Source organism: Oncorhynchus keta, chromosome 17 (genome assembly GCF_023373465.1).
Source record: "Oncorhynchus keta strain PuntledgeMale-10-30-2019 chromosome 17, Oket_V2, whole genome shotgun sequence".
Lineage (NCBI taxonomy): Eukaryota > Metazoa > Chordata > Actinopteri > Salmoniformes > Salmonidae > Oncorhynchus > Oncorhynchus keta.
Window position 1 is genome coordinate 60,307,410 of NC_068437.1, and position 24,291 is coordinate 60,331,700.

Genomic DNA, 24,291 nt, shown 5'->3' on the forward strand with positions numbered 1-24,291 from the left:
TATATACACGTGCACCAGGTAATAACTTGGCTATATACACAGGGTACCAGGTAATAACTTGGCTATATACAGGGGCACCAGGTAATAACTTGGCTATATACAGGGGCACCAGGTAATAACTTGGCTATATACACAGGGTACCAGGTAATAACTTGGCTATATACAGGGGCACCAGGTAATAACTTGGCTATATACACGTGCACCAGGTAATAACTTGGCTATATACAGGGGTACCAGGTAATAACTTGGCTATATACACGTGCACCAGTTAATAACTTGGCTATATACACAGGGTACCAGGTAATAACTTGGCTATATACAGGGGCACCAGGTAATAACTTGGCTATATACAGGGGCACCAGGTAAAATCTTGGCTATATACAGGGGCACCAGGTAATAACTTGGCTATATACACGTGCACCAGGTAATAACTTGGCTATATACAGGGGCACCAGGTAATAACTTGGCTATATACACGTGCACCAGGTAATAACTTGGCTATATACACAGGGTACCAGGTAATAACTTGGCTATATACAGGGGCACCAGGTAATAACTTGGCTATATACAGGGGCACCAGGTAATAACTTGGCTATATACACAGGGTACCAGGTAATAACTTGGCTATATACAGGGTACCAGGTAATAACTTGGCTATATACAGGGTACCAGGTAATAACTTGGCTATATACACAGGGTACCAGGTAATAACTTGGCTATATACAAGTGCACCAGGTAATAACTTGGCTATATACACAGGGCACCAGGTAATAACTTGGCTATATACACGTGCACCAGGTAATAACTTGGCTATATACACAGGGCACCAGGTAATAACTTGGCTATATACACAGGGCACCAGGTAATAACTTGGCTATATACACGTGCACCAGGTAATAACTTGGCTATATACACAGGGCACCAGGTAATAACTTGGCTATATACAGGGGCACCAGGTAATAACTTGGCTATATACACGTGCACCAGGTAATAACTTGGCTATATACAGGGGTACCAGGTAATAACTTGGCTATATACACGTGCACCAGGTAATAACTTGGCTATATACACAGGGTACCAGGTAATAACTTGGCTATATACAGGGGCACCAGGTAATAACTTGGCTATATACAGGGGCACCAGGTAATAACTTGGCTATATACACAGGGTACCAGGTAATAACTTGGCTATATACAGGGGCACCAGGTAATAACTTGGCTATATACACGTGCACCAGGTAATAACTTGGCTATATACAGGGTACCAGGTAATAACTTGGCTATATACACGTGCACCAGGTAATAACTTGGCTATATACACAGGGTACCAGGTAATAACTTGGCTATATACAGGGGCACCAGGTAATAACTTGGCTATATACAGGGGCACCAGGTAATAACTTGGCTATATACACAGGGTACCAGGTAATAACTTGGCTATATACACGGGTACCAGGTAATAACTTGGCTATATACACGTGCACCAGGTAATAACTTGGCTATATACACGGGTACCAGGTAATAACTTGGCTATATACACGTGCACCAGGTAATAACTTGGCTATATACACGGGTACCAGGTAATAACTTGGCTATATACACGGGTACCAGGTAATAACTTGGCTATATACACGGGTACCAGGTAATAACTTGGCTATATACACGGGTACCAGGTAATAACTTAGCTATATACACGTGCACCAGGTAATAACTTGGCTATATACACGTGCACCAGGTAATAACTTGGCTATATACACGGGTACCAGGTAATAACTTGGCTATATACACGGGTACCAGGTAATAACTTGGCTATATACACGTGCACCAGGTAATAACTTGGCTATATACACGGGTACCAGGTAATAACTTGGCTATATACACGTGCACCAGGTAATAACTTGGCTATATACACGGGTACCAGGTAATAACTTGGCTATATACACGGGTACCAGGTAATAACTTGGCTATATACACGTGCACCAGGTAATAACTTGGCTATATACACGTGCACCAGGTAATAACTTGGCTATATACAGGGGCACCAGGTAATAACTTGGCTATATACACGGGTACCAGGTAATAACTTGGCTATATACACGGGTACCAGGTAATAACTTGGCTATATACACGTGCACCAGGTAATAACTTGGCTATATACACGGGTACCAGGTAATAACTTGGCTATATACACGTGCACCAGGTAATAACTTGGCTATATACAAGGGTACCAGGTAATAACTTGGCTATATACACGTGCACCAGGTAATAACTTGGCTATATACACGGGTACCAGGTAATACCTTGGCTATATACACGGGTACCAGGTAATAACTTGGCTATATACACGGGTACCAGGTAATAACTTGGCTATATACACGTGCACCAGGTAATAACTTGGCTATATACACGTGCACCAGGTAATAACTTGGCTATATACAGGGGCACCAGGTAATAACTTGGCTATATACACGGGCACCAGGTAATAACTTGGCTATATACACAGGGTACCAGGTAATAACTTGGCTATATACAGGGGCACCAGGTAATAACTTGGCTATATACAGGGGACCAGGTAATAACTTGGCTATATACACAGGGTACCAGGTAATAACTTGGCTATATACACAGGGTACCAGGTAATAACTTGGCTATATACACGTGCACCAGGTAATAACTTGGCTATATACACAGGGTACCAGGTAATAACTTGGCTATATACAGGGGCACCAGGTAATAACTTGGCTATATACAGGGGACCAGGTAATAACTTGGCTATATACACAGGGTACCAGGTAATAACTTGGCTATATACACGTGCACCAGGTAATAACTTGGCTATATACACAGGGTACCAGGTAATAACTTGGCTATATACACGTGCACCAGGTAATAACTTGGCTATATACATGGGTACCAGGTAATAACTTGGCTATATACACGTGCACCAGGTAATAACTTGGCTATATACACAGGGTACCAGGTAATAACTTGGCTATATACACGTGCACCAGGTAATAACTTGGCTATATACAGGGGTACCAGGTAATAACTTGGCTATATACACGGGTACCAGGTAATAACTTGGCTATATACACGGGTACCAGGTAATAACTTGGCTATATACACGTGCACCAGGTAATAACTTGGCTATATACACGTGCACCAGGTAATAACTTGGCTATATACAGGGGCACCAGGTAATAACTTGGCTATATACACAGGGTACCAGGTAATAACTTGGCTATATACACGGGTACCAGGTAATAAATTGGCTATATACACGGGTACCAAGTAATAACTTGGCTATATACAGGGGCACCAGGTAATAACTTGGCTATATACACAGGGTACCAGGTAATAACTTGGCTATATACACGTGCACCAGGTAATAACTTGGCTATATACAGGGGCACCAGGTAATAACTTGGCTATATACAGGGGACCAGGTAATAACTTGGCTATATACACAGGGTACCAGGTAATAACTTGGCTATATACACGTGCACCAGGTAATAACTTGGCTATATACACAGGGTACCAGGTAATAACTTGGCTATATACACGTGCACCAGGTAATAACTTGGCTATATACATGGGTACCAGGTAATAACTTGGCTATATACACGTGCACCAGGTAATAACTTGGCTATATACACAGGGTACCAGGTAATAACTTGGCTATATACACGTGCACCAGGTAATAACTTGGCTATATACAGGGTACCAGGTAATAACTTGGCTATATACACGGGTACCAGGTAATAACTTGGCTATATACACGGGTACCAGGTAATAACTTGGCTATATACACGTGCACCAGGTAATAACTTGGCTATATACACGTGCACCAGGTAATAACTTGGCTATATACAGGGGCACCAGGTAATAACTTGGCTATATACACAGGGTACCAGGTAATAACTTGGCTATATACACGGGTACCAGGTAATAAATTGGCTATATACACGGGTACCAAGTAATAACTTGGCTATATACAGGGGCACCAGGTAATAACTTGGCTATATACACAGGGTACCAGGTAATAACTTGGCTATATACACGTGCACCAGGTAATAACTTGGCTATATACAGGGGACCAGGTAATAACTTGGCTATATACACAGGGTACCAGGTAATAACTTGGCTATATACACAGGGTACCAGGTAATAACTTGGCTATATACATGGGTACCAGGTAATAACTTGGCTATATACACAGGGTACCAGGTAATAACTTGGCTATATACAGGGGCACCAGGTAATAACTTGGCTATATACAGGGGACCAGGTAATAACTTGGCTATATACACAGGGTACCAGGTAATAACTTGGCTATATACACGTGCACCAGGTAATAACTTGGCTATATACACAGGGTACCAGGTAATAACTTGGCTATATACACGTGCACCAGGTAATAACTTGGCTATATACATGGGTACCAGGTAATAACTTGGCTATATACACGTGCACCAGGTAATAACTTGGCTATATACACAGGGTACCAGGTAATAACTTGGCTATATACACGTGCACCAGGTAATAACTTGGCTATATACAGGGGTACCAGGTAATAACTTGGCTATATACACGGGTACCAGGTAATAACTTGGCTATATACACGGGTACCAGGTAATAACTTGGCTATATACACGTGCACCAGGTAATAACTTGGCTATATACACGTGCACCAGGTAATAACTTGGCTATATACAGGGGCACCAGGTAATAACTTGGCTATATACACAGGGTACCAGGTAATAACTTGGCTATATACACGGGTACCAGGTAATAAATTGGCTATATACACGGGTACCAAGTAATAACTTGGCTATATACAGGGGCACCAGGTAATAACTTGGCTATATACACAGGGTACCAGGTAATAACTTGGCTATATACACGTGCACCAGGTAATAACTTGGCTATATACAGGGGCACCAGGTAATAACTTGGCTATATACAGGGGACCAGGTAATAACTTGGCTATATACACAGGGTACCAGGTAATAACTTGGCTATATACACGTGCACCAGGTAATAACTTGGCTATATACACAGGGTACCAGGTAATAACTTGGCTATATACACGTGCACCAGGTAATAACTTGGCTATATACATGGGTACCAGGTAATAACTTGGCTATATACACGTGCACCAGGTAATAACTTGGCTATATACACAGGGTACCAGGTAATAACTTGGCTATATACACGTGCACCAGGTAATAACTTGGCTATATACAGGGGTACCAGGTAATAACTTGGCTATATACACGGGTACCAGGTAATAACTTGGCTATATACACGGGTACCAGGTAATAACTTGGCTATATACACGTGCACCAGGTAATAACTTGGCTATATACACGTGCACCAGGTAATAACTTGGCTATATACAGGGGCACCAGGTAATAACTTGGCTATATACACAGGGTACCAGGTAATAACTTGGCTATATACACGGGTACCAGGTAATAAATTGGCTATATACACGGGTACCAAGTAATAACTTGGCTATATACAGGGGCACCAGGTAATAACTTGGCTATATACACAGGGTACCAGGTAATAACTTGGCTATATACACGTGCACCAGGTAATAACTTGGCTATATACAGGGGACCAGGTAATAACTTGGCTATATACACAGGGTACCAGGTAATAACTTGGCTATATACACAGGGTACCAGGTAATAACTTGGCTATATACATGGGTACCAGGTAATAACTTGGCTATATACACAGGGTACCAGGTAATAACTTGGCTATATACACAGGGTACCAGGTAATAACTTGGCTATATACATGGGTACCAGGTAATAACGTGGCTATATACATGGGTACCAGGTAATAACTTGGCTATATACATGGGTACCAGGTAATAACTTGGCTATATACAGGGGAACCAGGTAATAACTTGGCTATATACACAGGGTACCAGGTAATAACTTGGCTATATACACGGGTACCAGGTAATAACTTGGCTATATACAGGGGAACCAGGTAATAACTTGGCTATATACACAGGGTACCAGGTAATAACTTGGCTATATACACGGGTACCAGGTAATAACTTGGCTATATACAGGGGTACCAGGTAATAACGTGGCTATATACATGGGTACCAGGTAATAACTTGGCTATATACATGGGTACCAGGTAATAACTTGGCTATATACAGGGGAACCAGGTAATAACTTGGCTATATACACAGGGTACCAGGTAATAACTTGGCTATATACACGGGTACCAGGTAATAACTTGGCTATATACAGGGGCACCAGGTAATAACTTGGCTATATACACGGGTACCAGGTAATAACTTGGCTATATACAGGGGTACCAGGTAATAACTTGGCTATATACACGGGTACCAGGTAATAACTTGGCTATATACAGGGGTACCAGGTAATAACTTGGCTATATACAGGGGTACCAGGTAATAACTTGGCTATATACACGGGTACCAGGTAATAACTTGGCTATATACAGGGGTACCAGGTAATAACTTGGCTATATACAGGGGTACCAGGTAATAACTTGGCTATATACAGGGGTACCAGGTAATAACTTGGCTATATACATTACGTTGCTCCACATTGCAGGACTCATACAGACTTGATGGAGCAGATTATGATGATATGACTATTATTCATATAATTGGTATTTAACACCTATTAGGGATAGGCGAGACACAAATGTCTCAACTGGCCAATTACCAGGGAAAATGCTATAAAATTCTAACTTTCATTAAATCACACATGTAAGATACTCAATTAAAGCTACACTCGTTGTGAATCCAGCCAACATGTCAGCCTTTAAAAATGCTTTTCGGCGAAAGCATAAGAAGCTATTATCTGATAGCCTGCACCATCTGCACCAGCAGTGAACAAAGGAGATAGCATATTTCAACCCTTCAGGCGCTACACAAAACAAAGAAATAACATTTAAAAAATGCCTTACCTTTGACGAGCTTCTTTTGTTGGCACTCCAATATGTCCCATAAACATCACAATTGGTCCTTTTGTTCGATTAATTCCGTCCATATATATCCAAAATGTCCATTTATTTGGCGCATTTGATCCAGAAAAAACAGCTTACAAAAAACGCAACGTCAAAACATTTCTAAAGTTGCCTATAAATTTTGCCAAATTATTTCAAACTACTTTTGTAATGCAACTTTAGTTATTTTTAAACGTCAATAATATATCAAATTGTAGACGGGGCAATCCGTATTCAATACAGGAAAGAAAACAAACCAGCGCTGCTTTTCACGTCTTGCTCAACTCACAAAAGTGTCCCCAGTTCAGAGTTGGCCTACTTCTTCATTGCACAAAGGAATAACCTCAACCAAATTCCAAAGACTGGTGACATCCAGTGGAAGCGGTAGGAACTGAAAATAGGTTCCTATGAAATATCCTTTTGCAAAGACAATGCAGGGAACAGTGAGGGGGAAAAAAATTATTCCCCCTATCCCCAAGAGGATTTATTAAGCAGATGTAGTTGAGATGGTTTTAACTAGAAGACTAAAATGTATTTATCATTATTGTAAATATGAAATTCAGTAGCAGAGGCTTGTTTTGTTGGAGCAGATCAACATTTGTGAAGTCAGCACTGAAGCTCCAAGAAAGACTTACTACTATACAAATGTATTAATATAATGGCCCAAGACACCACCTAATATACTATTTTATGTAATGGCCCAAGACACCACCAAATATACTATTTTAAGACTTTCTAACTAATATAATTATGTGAAAGGTAATTGTATGCCTTTGCTTGAAGATGGAAACTCTGATGTCTCATGGTGTTTTAGCAAAGGCTGTGATTCTTGGACCGTAAAATAATCTGTCTGGAAAGGGCACTAAAATTGTGGGAGCATTAGTACTATACTTTGCCTGATTTTTAAAATTAATTTTGTTAATGGCAAAGTAATACAATTCTGGACGATTTATTGTTGTTTTGTTGGATTAAAAATAATGGATTAAAAATAATCCAACAATTGGATTTTTAGCAATAGGGGTGATTTAGTGGATTCTTCTGAAACTACTGCAGCTGAACATGTGTTTTGGCCAAACATGGACAGTGCTGTATCATGTATCCAGCCCTCTATGGGAGATATAATACATGAGCCTTGGGGCTTCACCATCAACCCTGACCTAGACAGACAGATCACGTCTTCTATGTCCCAAAAAGCATTCTATTCCATATATAGTGCACAACTTTGAAGGATGTTATTTTAGCCCAGTTCTCTGGAACCACATCAGTCGATCTCACAGCACGACGTGACCTATCGAGACAGAGCAGTGCTCTTGTTTGAGTGAATTTCATTGGCTCTCCTTCTCTCAATTGAAATAACAAGCAGAGTCAGACTGGGTACTGGTTTGATCTAATAACCACAGACATAACAAGTCATGTCATGTTATGATGTCATTAAGACATCTTTCCTTTATCCACTGACCCTTCTATCTACCCTTCAAACCAGCCTCCTCTTCTGACCCTTCTATCTACCCTTCAAACCAGCCTCCTCTTCTGACCCTTCCATCTACCCTTCAAACCAGCCTCCTCTTCTGACCCTTCCATCTACCCTTCAAACCAGCTTCCTCTTCTGACCCTTCTATCTACCCTTCAAACCAGCTTCCTCTTCTGACCCTTCAAACCAGCCTCCTCTTCTGACCCTTCTATCTACCCTTCAAACCAGCCTCATCCATTCTATAATACATACTACTGCTGCTAGACTCCGGGTCGGTTTCTAGGGCAGACAGACAGTTATAACACAAGACATGCAGGTCCAAATTTCACAGTGGGTGCGAGACCTGGAGAGGCCTACAAGCCACAGTGTCTCGCACCCACTGTGTAATTTGGTGGAGGATCGGTGATGATCTGGGGTTGCTTCAGCAAGGCTGGAATTGGGCAGATTTGTCTTTGTGAAGGACGCATGAATCAAGCCACGTACAAAAGGTTGTCCTGGAAGAAAACATGCTTCCTTCTGCTCTGACAATGTTCCAACTCTGAGGTTTTTCCAGCAGGGCAATATGCTCCATGCCACACAGCCAGGTCAATCAAGGTGTGGATGGAAGACCACCAGATCAATACCCTGTCATGGCCAGCCCAATCTCCTGACCTGAGCCCCATTGAAAACCCCTGGAATGTGATCAAGAGGAAGATGGATAGACAAGCCATCAAACACAGCCCAGCTGCTTGAATCTTTGTGCAGCTGTGGAGTGGCATTAAGTCACCCAGCATCAATGTGAAAGGCTGGTGGAGGGCATGTCAAGACGCATAAAAGCTGTGATTGAAAATCAGGGTTATTCCACCAAATTTTGATTTCTGAACTATTCCTGTTTAAACGTTAGTATTGTGTTGTTATTTTTCTTTTAATTATTTAAGGTCTAACAACACTGCATCTATTTTTGTAACTTTGACCAGTGTCATTTTCTGCAAATAAATGCTCTAAATGACAACATTTTTATTTGGAATTTGGGAGAAATGTTGTCAGTAGTTTATAGAATAAAACAAAAAATAATAATTTTACCCAAACACATACCTATAAACAGTAAAACCACAGAAACTGGTCATTTTGCAGCGGTCTCTTCATTTTTTCAAGACCTGTACATAATCAGTTCATAATCTAGGTTTAAAATATACTTTCCTCAACAGAATGAGACATGGTTCTACAGCTAGAACCTGTAAATAACTAGCGATATGTTTGGTGGGTTTTCTCCGTCCTGCACCACCTACTTCCCCTAGTCCCTCAGCCGTCCGTAGAATTGTCTGGATTATGATGATCAGCCTTTATCAGCCTCAGAGCTAAGAGGATTTAGAAGGTTCTGGATAGTGAAACTTGGCTAAAAGCTGGTATCTTGCGTTAATGGGCATTAGGTATTAGTAAAGGGCTATGAGATGTCAGATCTCAGCTTCTTCAGTAATCTGGTCTAGTAGCCACCACACTACTGTACACTAAACCCTTCATGTGAATCAGTCGGAGCGGACACTTTTTTTTCCATTTCCTCCTAAAATGACATACCGAAATAGAACGGCCTGTAGCTCAGGACCTGAAGCAAGGACATGCATATTCTTGATACCATTTGAAACTGAACACTTTGAGGTTTGTGGAAATGTGAAATTCATGTAGGAGAATATTTTTTTAAATTTATTTTTTATTTACTTCACCTTTATTTAACCAGGTAGGCTAGTTGAGAACAAGTTCATTTACAACTGCGACCTGGCCAAGATAAAACATAGCAGTGTGAACAGACAACACAGAGTTACACATGGAGTAAACAATTAACAAGTCAATAACACAGTAGAAAAAGAGAGTCTATATACATTGTGTGCAAAAGGCATGAGGAGGTAGGCGAATAATTACAATTTTGCAGATTAACACTGGAGTGATAAATGATCAGATGGTCATGTACAGGTAGAGATATTGGTGTGCAAAAGAGCAGAAAAGTAAATAAATAAAAACAGTATGGGGATGAGGTAGCGTCTGCTAAATGACTTAAATGTAAATGAATGTCATGAAATGTAAATGTAGGTAGGTAAAAATGGTTGGGCTATTTATCGATAGACTATGTACAGCTGCAGCGATCGGCTAGCTGCTCAGATAGCAGATGTCTGAAGTTGGTGAGGGAGATAAGTCTCCAACTTCAGTGATTTCTGCAATTCGTTCCAGTCACAGGCAGCAGAGAACTGGAACGAAAGGCAGCCAAATGAGGTGTTGGCTTTAGGGATGATCAGTGAGATACACCTGCTGGAGCGCGTGCTACGGGTGGGTGTTGCCATCGTGACCAGTGAACTGAGATAAGGCGGAGCTCTATAACACATTAGATCTGGTAAAAGATAATACAAATTACATTTACATTTACATTTAAGTCATTTAGCAGACGCTCTTATCCAGAGCGACTTACAAATTGGTGCATTCACCTTATGACATCCAGTGGAACAGCCACTTTACAATAGTGCATCTAAATCTTTTAAGGGGGGTGAGAAGGATTACTTTATCCTATCCTAGGTATTCCTTAAAGAGGTGGGGTTTCAGGTGTCTCCGGAAGGTGGTGATTGACTCCGCTGTCCTGGCGTCGTGAGGGAGTGTGTTCCACCATTGGGGAGCCAGAGCAGCGAACAGTTTTGACTGGGCTGAGCGGGAACTGTACTTCCTCAGTAAATAAAACACATGCATTTTTTGTTTGTTTTTTGTTCCACCATGTCACGCCCTGACCTTAGTATTCTTTGTTTTCTTTATTGTTTTGGTTAAGTCAGGGTGGGACATAGGTGATGTATGGTTTTTTGTACTGTCTAGGGGTTGTGTAGGTTTATGGGGTTGTTTACCATCTAGGTGTTTATGCATGTCTATGGTTGCCTAGATTGGTTCTCAATTAGAGGCAGCTGTTTATCGTTGTCTCTGATTGGGAACCATATTTAGGCAGCCATCTTCTTTGGGTATTTCGTGGGTTATTGTCTGTGTTAGTTGCCTGTGTCAGGACTATATTATACTTCACGTTTGTTTAGTCGTTTTTGTAGTTTGTATTTCTTCGTCGTCATTAAAGTAACATGTGTTCACATCACGCTGCGCCTTGGTCTCCTCCATTCAACGAACGTGACGCATCATCTTTGAAATGCAAGAGAAAGGCCATAATGTATTATTCCAGATTAGGCACCATTTAGATTTTGACCACTGGATGGCAGCAGTGTACGTGCAAAGCTTTAGACAGATCCAATGAACCATTGCATTTCTGTTCAAAATGTTGTATCAAGACTGCCCAAATGTGGCTAATTGGTTTATTAATACATTTTCAAGATCATAAGTGTACACTCTCTTCAAACAATAGCATGGTATTATTTTAATGTAATAGCCACTGTAAATCGGACAGTACAGTTAGATTTAACAAGAATTTAAAGGAAAGAGGAGAAGGAACAAGACGCTATGATGACACAGTTGTATACATTCCCTCGGTTTCTACTTGCTTCAGGCCTTGTAGTTCTGTTGAGTCTTGCTTCTGTACATTATGACGATCACTGACATGTTTCTACCTTCTTTCAGGCCCAGAAAGCGTGGATCGAGAGGATCTTTCAGAAGAGAGAATGTATTCACATATTCCCCAGCAAGGACCCTACAAGGTAAGATGAACTGCCATACACCACACATTATGGTGGGGAGGTCAAAGGTGTTGAGTGGGCGGGGAGGGGGGAGAGGGGGTGGATTGGAGATGGAGGGGAAATGTACGCGAGATGGAGGGGTGGATTGGAGATGGAAAGGGATGAAGAGGAGATAGAGGATTGGAGATGGAGGGGAAATGTACGCGAGATGGAGGGGTGGATTGGAGATGAAGGGTAGATGGTGAAGGAAAGGGATGAAGGGGAGATGGGGGGTATGGAGGGGGTGGAAGGAAGATTTAGGGAAGATGGAGGGGAGATGGGGATGGAGGGTGGAGAGGGAAGAAGGAGGTGCACACCATTATATACTGTCCATTCTGTATATACACACCATTATATGTCTATACTGGCTATACACACCATTATATAGTGTCCATACTGTCTATACACACCATTATATACTGTCCATGCTGTCTATACACACCATTATATAGTGTCTATACACACTATAATATACCATCTATACAGACTATTATATACCGTATATACACACCATTATATATACACTGTCTCTTTACACCATTATATACTGTCTATACACACACACCATTATATACAGTATATACACGCCATTATATATACTGTCTCTTTACAATATTATTTACTAACTATACACACCATTATATACTGTCTATACCGTCTATACACACTGTAATATACCATCTATACAGATTATAATATACCGTATATACACACACCATTATATATACTGTCTCTTTACACCATTATATACTGTCTATACACACACACCATTATATACTGTCTACACACCATTATATATACTGTATACACACACACACCATTATATACAGTATATACACACCATTATATACTGTCTACACACCATTATATACTGTCTACACACCATTATATACTTCCTATGCACACCATTATATACTGTCTACACACCATTATATACCGTATAGACACACTAGTATATACTGTCCATACTATTAAATACTCTCTATACTGACGAAACACACCATGATGTCTACACTGTCTATACACACTTTCTATACCCACCATTATACACTCTCCACACTGCCTATACTCACCATTACATGTCCATTGCATGTCTATACCATATATACACACACACCATTATATACTCTCTATACATGCCTTCATATATACACCATACACTGTATATACACACTATATATATATATATATATAAATAAATAAAATATATATATATATATATATAATATATATATATATATATAATACGCTTTTTTTTAAGAATTTGTGTATTTGAGTTTAATATACAATATTCATATTTATTCTGTCTTTTCTGGTAGATTAAACTGAAATTGCAATCCATTTTCTATGGCTTTTTTAAAAATGTTGATATTTTGGAGATTATTCAAATTACAACCTCACTTTCGGTTATTTGAAAATGAAATAAAGGGAAATTCTTACTTACTAATTTGCTAGAGAACCAGTTCGATTTTAAGTATAACTTGTTTATGATTGATGTCTTTAGTGAGAGGTCTCATGCTTTAATATTAATTTCTGCCCATTGAATTCATTATATAAATGAGCTTGTTTAATTTAGTCTGGCTTGCTGTTCCAAATAAAGTTTAATAATTTTTACTCATATTATAAAACAAGTAGCTTGGTGAATGCAAGGCCATAAGCAAATACGTAAACTGGGATATGACTAAAAAGTTAATCAGTGTGATTTTTCCACAAATAGACAGGTATGATCTTTTTCATGATTGCACAATCTTATCCATTTTTACTTCTATGCTCGCCTCGAGGCAAGTAACACTGCAGCATGCATGGGAGCATCAGCAGTTCCAGACTGTGTGATCATGCTCTCCGTAGCCGATATGAGTAAGACCTGTAAACAGGGTAACATTCACAAGGCCACAGGGCCAGACAGATTACCAGGATGGGTACTCCGAGCATGCACTGACCAACTGGCAAGGGTCTTCACTGACATTTTCAACCTGTCCCAGACTGAGTCTGTAATACCAATATGTTTCAAGCAGACCAACATTGTCCCTATGCCCCAGAACACTAAGGTAACCTGCGTAAATGACTACCAACCGTCTGTAGCCACGAAGGCTGGTCATGGCACACATCGACACATCCTTTAAAAAGAGCACACAGTGCCATCCACAGATCAGAAGCAGATTAACTGCCACTAGCATTTCCAACGCACCCATCTGGATTGTATATAGTTATTGAAAAAAATATGTATAAAAAAACCTTGCATATCTTTATGAATAATGTATGATTATTTGGGCAAACAATGGTATTGTTATGGTATTGTTATCGTATTGCTAGATATTGCTGCACTGTTAGAAACATAAGAATTGAACCTGTGATAACGTCTGCAGGCCTGTGAACGCTACAAATACATTTAGTTTTGATCTGTGTACACTACTTTCAGGCAGCTTCCCTATGGGGCCACGTCAGTCCACTGCTGTCGTAACTAGTGTAGTGCCCTCTCCCCCGGTAGATGTTCGTGTGGTCAGCTCATAACTCAGCACGTGGTGATCCCGCTGGGCGCTCTGACTAACAAGCTGTCGGAAGAGAACTATCAGCTAGTCCAGATCGACCCGCCCCAGCAGGAGAGGTGGTCTGTGGCCAAAAACACACAGACCTCCCCCACGGATGCCTTCGGGACCATCGACTTCCAGGGTGGAGGCCTCATCAACAAGGCAATGGTAGGACCTTTGACCTGTCTAACTATACACAGCTTTACCACACCTCAACCATACCACAAACACACCATAACTACACCATAACTATTGAATACCACACCACATCAAAACTACACCACAACCACACCACAACTACACCATAGCTACACATAAATACTCAATACCACACCATAACTACTCAATACCACACCATAACTACTAAATACCACACCATAACTACTCAATACCACACCATAACTACTCAATACCACACCATAACTACTAAATACCACACCATAACTACACCATAACTATTGAATACCACACCACATCAAAACTACACCACAACCACACCACAACTACACCATAGCTACACATAAATACTCAATACCACACCATAACTACTCAATACCACACCATAACTACTCAATACCACACCATAACTACTCAATACCACACCATAACTACTAAATACCACACCATAACTACTAAATACCACACCATAACTACTCAATACCACACCATAACTACTAAATACCACACCATAACTACTCAATACCACACCATAACTACTAAATACCACACCATAACTACTAAATACCACACCATAACTACTAAATACCACACCATAACTACTAAATACCACACCATAACTACTAAATACCACACCATAACTACTAAATACCACACCATAAATACTCAATACCACACCATAACTACTAAATACCACACCATAACTACTCAATACCACACCATAACTAAACAATACCACACCATAACTACTCAATACCACACCATAACTACTAAATACCACACCATAACTACTAAATACCACACCATAACTACTAAATACCACACCATAACTACTAAATACCACACCATAAATACTCAATACCACACCATAACTACTAAATACCACACCATAACTACTAAATACCACACCATAAATACTCAATACCACACCATAACTACTCAATAACTACACCATAACTAAACAATACCACACCATAACTACTCAATAACTACACCACAACTGCGCCATAACTGCACCATAACTACACCATAGCTGCACCATAACTGCGCCATAACTGCGCCATCACTACACCATAACTACTCAATACTACACCCCAACCACACCATAACTACAACATAACTACTCAATACTACACCACAACTACTCCATACCACAACTACTTCATACCACAACTACTCCATACCACAACTACTCCATACCACAACTACTCCATACCACAACTACTCCATAACTACTCAATACCACAACCACACCATAACTACTCAATAACATAACTATAACGTAACTACTCCATACCACAACCACTCAATACCACAACCACTCAATACCACAACCACTCAATACCACAACCACACCACAACCACTCCATACCACAACCACTCCATACCACAACCACTCCATACCACAACCACTCCATACCACAACCACTCCATACCACAACCACACCACAACCACTCCATACCACAACCACTCCATACCACAACCACTCCATACCACAACCACTCCATACCACAACACAACTACTCAATACCACAACAAAACTACTCAATACCACACCCACACCACAACAAAACTACTCAATACCACACCCACACCACAACTACTCAATACCACACCACAACTACTCAATACCACACCATAACTACTCAATACCACACCATAACTACTCAATACCACACCATAACTACTCAATACCACACCATAACTACTCAATACCACACCATAACTACTCTATACCACACCATAACTACTCCATACCATAACCACACCAAAACCACACCACAACTACTCAATACCACACCAATATTACTCCATACCACAACCACACCATAACTACTCCATACCACAACCACAACACAACTACTCAATACCACAACTACTCAATACCACACCATAACTAGCCAATACCACAACCAAACCAGAACTACTCCATACCACAACCGCACCACAACTACTCCATACCACAACCACACCACAACTACTCCATACCATAACTACTCAATACCTCAACCACGCCACAACTACTTCATACCATAACTACTCAATACCACAACCACTCAAAACCACAACTACTCAATACCACAACCACACCACAACTACTCCATACCACAACTACTCAATACCACACCATAACTAGTCAATACCACAACCAAACCACAACTACTCCATACCATAACTACTCAATACCACAACCACACCACAACTACTCCATACCACAACTACTCCATACCACAACCACACCACAACTACTCCATACCACAACCACACCATAACTACTCAATACCACAACCACACCACAACTACTCAATACCACAAATACACCACAACTACTCCATACCACAACTACTCCATACCACAACCACACCACAACAACTCAATACCACAACTACCAATACCACAACCACTCAATACCACAACATACCATAACTACTCAATACCACAACCACACCACAACTACTCCATACCACAACTACTCAATACCACACCATAACTAGTCAATACCACAACCAAACCACAACTACTCAATACCACAACACAACCACACCACAACTACTCAATACCACAAATACACCACAACTACTCCATACCACAACTACTCCATACCACAACCACACCACAACAACTCAATACCACAACTACCAATACCACAACCACTCAATACCACAACATACCATAACTACTCAATACCACAACCACACCACAACTACTCCATACCACAACCACAACTACTCCATACCACAACCACACCACAACTACTCCATACCACAACTACTCCATACCACAACCACACCACAACTACTCCATACCACAACCACACCATAACTACTCAATACCACAACCACACCACAACTACTCAATACCACAACACAACCACACCACAACTACTCAATACCACAAATACACCACAACTACTCCATACCACAACTACTCCATACCACAACCACACCACAACAACTCAATATCACAACTACCAATACCACAACCACTCAATACCACAACATACCATAACTACTCAATACCACAACCACACCACAACTACTCCATACCACAACCACAACTACTCCATACCACAACCACACCACAACTACTTAATACCACAACTACACCACAACTACTCAATACCACAACTACACCATACCACAACTACTCCATACCACAACCACACCACAACTACTCAATACCAAAACTACCAATACCAAAACCACTCAATAACACAACATGCCATAACTACTCAATGCCACAACTACTAAATACAACAACCACACCACAACTACTAAATACTACAACCACACCCACTCAAAACCACAACTACTCAATACCACAACCACTCAATACCACAACCACACCACAACTGCAGAACTGCTCAATACCACAACTACACCATAACTACTCAATACCACAACCATACCACAACTACTACATAACTACTCAATACCACAACCACACCATAACTACTCAATACCACACCATAACTACTCAATACCACAACCACACCACAACTACTACATAACTACTCAATACCACAACAACTACTCAATACCACAACCACACCACAACCACTCAATACCACAACAACAAAACTACTCAATACCACAAACACACCACAACTACTCAATCCCACAACCGCACCACAAATACCCCAAACCACAACTACTCAATACCACAACCACCCCACAACTACTCAATACCACAACCACAACTACTCAATACCACAACTACTCAATACCACAACCACTCAAAACCACAACTACTCAAAACCACAACTACTCAATACCACAACCACTCAATACCACAACCACACCACAACTGCACAACTGCTCAATACCACAACTACACAATACCACAACCATACCACAACCACAACATAACTACTCAATACCACAACCACACCACAACTACTACATAACTACTCAATACAACAACATAACTACTCCATACCACAAACACACCACAACTACTCAATCCCACAAACACACCACAACTACTCAATACCACAACTACTCCATAACTACTCAATACCACAACTACTCCATACCATAACTACTCCATACCACAACCACACCACACCACAACCACACCACAACTACTCCATACCACAACTACACCATAACTACTCAATACCACAACACAACCACACCACAACTACTCAATACCACAACTACTCCATACCACAACTACTCCATACCACAACCACACCACAACTACTCAATACCACAACTACCAATACCACAACCACTCAATACCACAACATACCATAACTACTCAATACCACAACTACTAAATACAACAACCACACCACAACTACTAAATACTACAACCACACCACAACCACTCAAAACCACAACTACTCAATACCACAACCACTCAATACCACAACCACACCACAACTGCACCATAACTACTCAATACCACAACCATACCACAACTACAACATAACTACTCAATACCACAACCACACCATAACTACTCAATACCACACCATAACTACTCAATACCACAACCACACCACAACTACTATATAACTACTCAATACCACAACCACACCATAACTACTCAATACCACACCATAACTACTCAATACCACAACCACACCACAACTACTACATAACTACTCAATACCACAACCACACCACAACTACTATATAACTACTCAATACCACAACCACACCATAACTACTCAATACCACAACAAAACTACTCAATACGACAACCACACCACAACTACTCAATACCACAACTACTATATAACTACTCAATACCACAACCACACCACAACTACTACATAACTACTCAATACCACAACAAAACTACTCAATACGACAACCACACAATAACTACTCAATACCACAACTACTATATAACTACTCAATACCACAACCACACCACAACTACTCAATACCATAACTACTCAATACCACACCATAACTACTCAATACCACAACCACACCACAACTACTCAATACCATAACTACTCAATACCACACCCACACCACAACTACTCAATACCACAACTACTCAATACCACACCACAACTGCTCAATACCGCACCACAACTACTCAATACCACAACTACTCAATACCACATCACAACTACTCAATACCACACCATAACTACTCCATACCACACCATAACTACTCCATACCACACCATAACTACTCCATACCACACCATAACTACTCCATACCACACCATAACTACTCCATACCATAACCACACCAAAACCACACCACAACTACTCAATACCACACCAATATTACTCCATACCACAACCACACCATAACTACTCCATACCACAACCACAACACAACTACTCAATACCACAACTACTCAATACCACACCATAACTAGCCAATACCACAACCGCACCACAACTACTCCATACCACAACCACACCACAACTACTCCATACCATAACTACTCAATACCACAACCACACCACAACTACTCCATACCACAACCACACCATAACTACTCCATACCACAACCACACCATAACTACTCCATACCACAACTACACCATAACTACTCCATACCACAACTCATCCATACCACAACCACAACTACTCAATACCACAACTACACCACAACTACTCCATACCACAACTACTCCATACCACAACCACACCACAACTACTCAATACCACAACTACCAATACCACAACCACTCAATACCACAACATACCATAACTACTCAATACCACAACTACTAAATACTACAACCACACCACAACCACTCAAACCACAACTACTCAATACCACAACCACTCAATACCACACCACAACTGCACAACACCACAACTACTCAATACCACAACCACACCATAACTACTCAATACCACACCATAACTATTCAATACCACAACCACACCACAACTACTACATAACTACTCAATACCACAACCACTCAATACCACAACAACAAAACTACTCAATACCACAAACACACCACAACTACTCAATCCCACAAACACACCACAACTACTCAATCCCACAACCGCACCACAAATACCCCACACCACAACCACAATACCACAACCACTCAATACCACAACCACACCACAACTACTCAATACCACAACCACAACTACTCAATACCACAACTACTCAATACCACAACCACTCAATACCACAACCACACCACAACTGCTCAATACCACAACTACACCATAACTACTCAATACCACAACCACACCACAACTGCACAACTGCTCAATACCACAACTACACCATAACTACTCAATACCACACCATAACTACTCAATACCACAACCACACCACAACTGCACAACTGCTCAATACCACAACCACACCAGAACTACTCAATACCACAACAACTACTCAATACCACAACCACACCACAACCACTCAATACCACAACAACAAAACTACTCAATACCACAACCACACCACAACCACTCAATACCACAACAACAAAACTACTCAATCCACAAACACACCACAACTACTCCATACCACAACCACACCACAACTACTCAATACCACAACCACAACTACTCAATACCACAACCACACCAACTCAATACCACAACCACACCACAACTACTCAATACCACAACCACACCACAGCTACTAAATACCACAACCACACCACAGCTACTCAATACCACACCATAACTACTCAATACCACAACTACTCAATACCACAACAACGACTACTCAATACCACAACCACTCCACAACTACTCAATACCACAACCACACCACAACTACTCAATACCACACCACAACTACTCAATACCACAACCACTCAATACCACAACTACTCAATACCACAACTACTCAATACCACAACTACTCAATACCACAACCACACCACAACTACTCCATACCACACCATAACTACTCAATATTACAACCACACCCACACCACAACTACTCAATACCACACCACAACTACTCAATACCACACCACAACTACTCAAGACCACACCACAACTACTCAAGACCACACCATACCACAACCACTCAAGACCACACCATACCACAACCACTCAAGACCACACCATACCACAACCCCTCAAGACCACACCATACCACAACCACTCAAGACCACACCATACCACAACCCCTCAAGACCACACCACACCACAACCACTCAAGACCACACCATACCACAACCACACCACAACTACTCAATACCACACCACAACTACTCAATACCACAACCACAACTACTCCATACCACACCATAACTACTCAATACTACAACCACACCCACACCACAACTACTCAATACCACACCACAACTACTCAAGACCACACCACAACTACTCAAGACCACACCAAAACTACTCAAGACCACACCACAACTACTCAAGACTACACCATACCACAACCACTCAAGACCACACCATACCACAACCACACCACAACTACTCAATACCACAACCCCACCATAGCTACTCAATACCAAAACCACACCATAACTACTCAATACCACAACCACACCATAGCTACTCAATACCACAACTACTCCATACCGTAACCACACCACAAACACACCACAACTACTCAATACCACACCACAACTACTCAATCCCACAACCGCACCACAAACACACCACAACTACTCAATACCACACCATAACGACTCAATACCACACCACAACTACAATACCACAACCACACCATAGCTACTCAATAGCACAACCACACCACAACCACACCAGAACAACTCAATACCACAACTACTCCACACCACAACCACAACTACTCAATACCATAACCACACCATAACTACTCAATACCACAACACAGCTACTCAATACCACACCACAGCTACTCAATACCACACCATAACTACTCAATACCACAACCACACCATAATTACGCAATACCACAACCACACCATACCATAACAACCCAATACCACACCACAACTACTCAATACCACAACTACTCAATACCACAACTACTCAATACCACAACTACTCAATACCACAACTACTCAATACCACAACTACACCATACCACAAATACTCAATACCACAACCACACCATAACTACTCAATACCGCAACCGCACCATAACTACGCAATACCACAACATAACTACTCCATACCACAACCACACCTACTCCATACCACAACCACACCAACTCCATACCACAACCACACAATAACTACTCCATAACTACTCAATACCTCAACCACACCATAACTACTCAATACCACAACCACACCATAACTACTCAATACCACAACTACTCCACACCATAACTACTCAATACCACAACTACTCAATACCACAACCACACCACAACCACTCAATTCCACAACTACTCAATACCACAACTACTCAATACCACAACCACACTACAACCACACCAAATCCACTCAATACCACAACCACTCAATACCACAACCACACCACAACCACTCAATACCACAACCACTCCACACCACTCAATACCACAACCACTCAATACCACAACCACTCAATACCACAACTACTCAATACCACAACCACACCACAACTACTCAATACCACAATTACTCAATACCACAACCACACCAAAACTACTCAATACCACAACCACAACTACTCAATACCACAACCACACCAGAACCACACCACAACCACACCAGAACTACTCCATACTACAACCACTCAATACCACAACCACACCACAACTACTCAATACCACAACCACAACTACGCAATACAACAACATAACTACTCAATACCACAACTACACCACAGCTACACAACTACTCAATACCACAACCTAACTACTCAATACCACAACCACATCTACTCAATACCACAACTACTCAATACCACAACTACTCCACACCGCAACTACATCACACCACAACTACACCACAACCACAACTACTCAATACCACAACCACTCAATACCACAACCACTCAATACCACAACCACAACTACTCAATAGCACAACCACACCACAGCTACTAAATACCACAACCACACCAGAACCACACCACAACCACACCAGAACTACTCAATACCATAACTACTCAATACCACAACCACAACTACTCAATACCACAACCACACCACAGCTACTCAATACCACACCATAACTACTCAATACCACAACCACACCACAACCACAACTACTCCATACCACAACTACTCCATACCACAACTACTCCATACCACTCAATACCACAACCACAACTACTCAATACCACAACCACAACTACTCAATACCACAACCACAACTACTCAATACCACAACCACAACTACTCAATACCACCACACCAGAACCACACCAGAACTACTCAATACCACAACCACACCATAACTACTCAATACCACAACCACACCATAAGTACAACATAACTACTCAATACCACAACATAACTACTCCACACCATAACCACTCAATACCACAACCACACCACAACTACTCAATACCACAACCACACCACAGCTACACAACTACTCAATA

At 41.1% G+C, this 24,291-nt stretch overlaps 1 protein-coding gene across 1 annotated transcript in view; it reads left to right on the plus strand.

Moving 5' to 3' along the window:
• The window catches only part of LOC118372099 (transient receptor potential cation channel subfamily M member 1-like), a 140,961-nt gene that overhangs the window by 33,423 nt on the left and 83,247 nt on the right, over positions 1-24,291 (plus strand). Inside the window, exons 2-3 of the mRNA XM_052467055.1 lie at positions 12,046-12,122; positions 14,629-14,836. Coding sequence (XP_052323015.1) covers positions 12,046-12,122; positions 14,629-14,836 — 285 coding nt within the window. The remainder of the gene's footprint in view (positions 1-12,045; positions 12,123-14,628; positions 14,837-24,291) is intronic.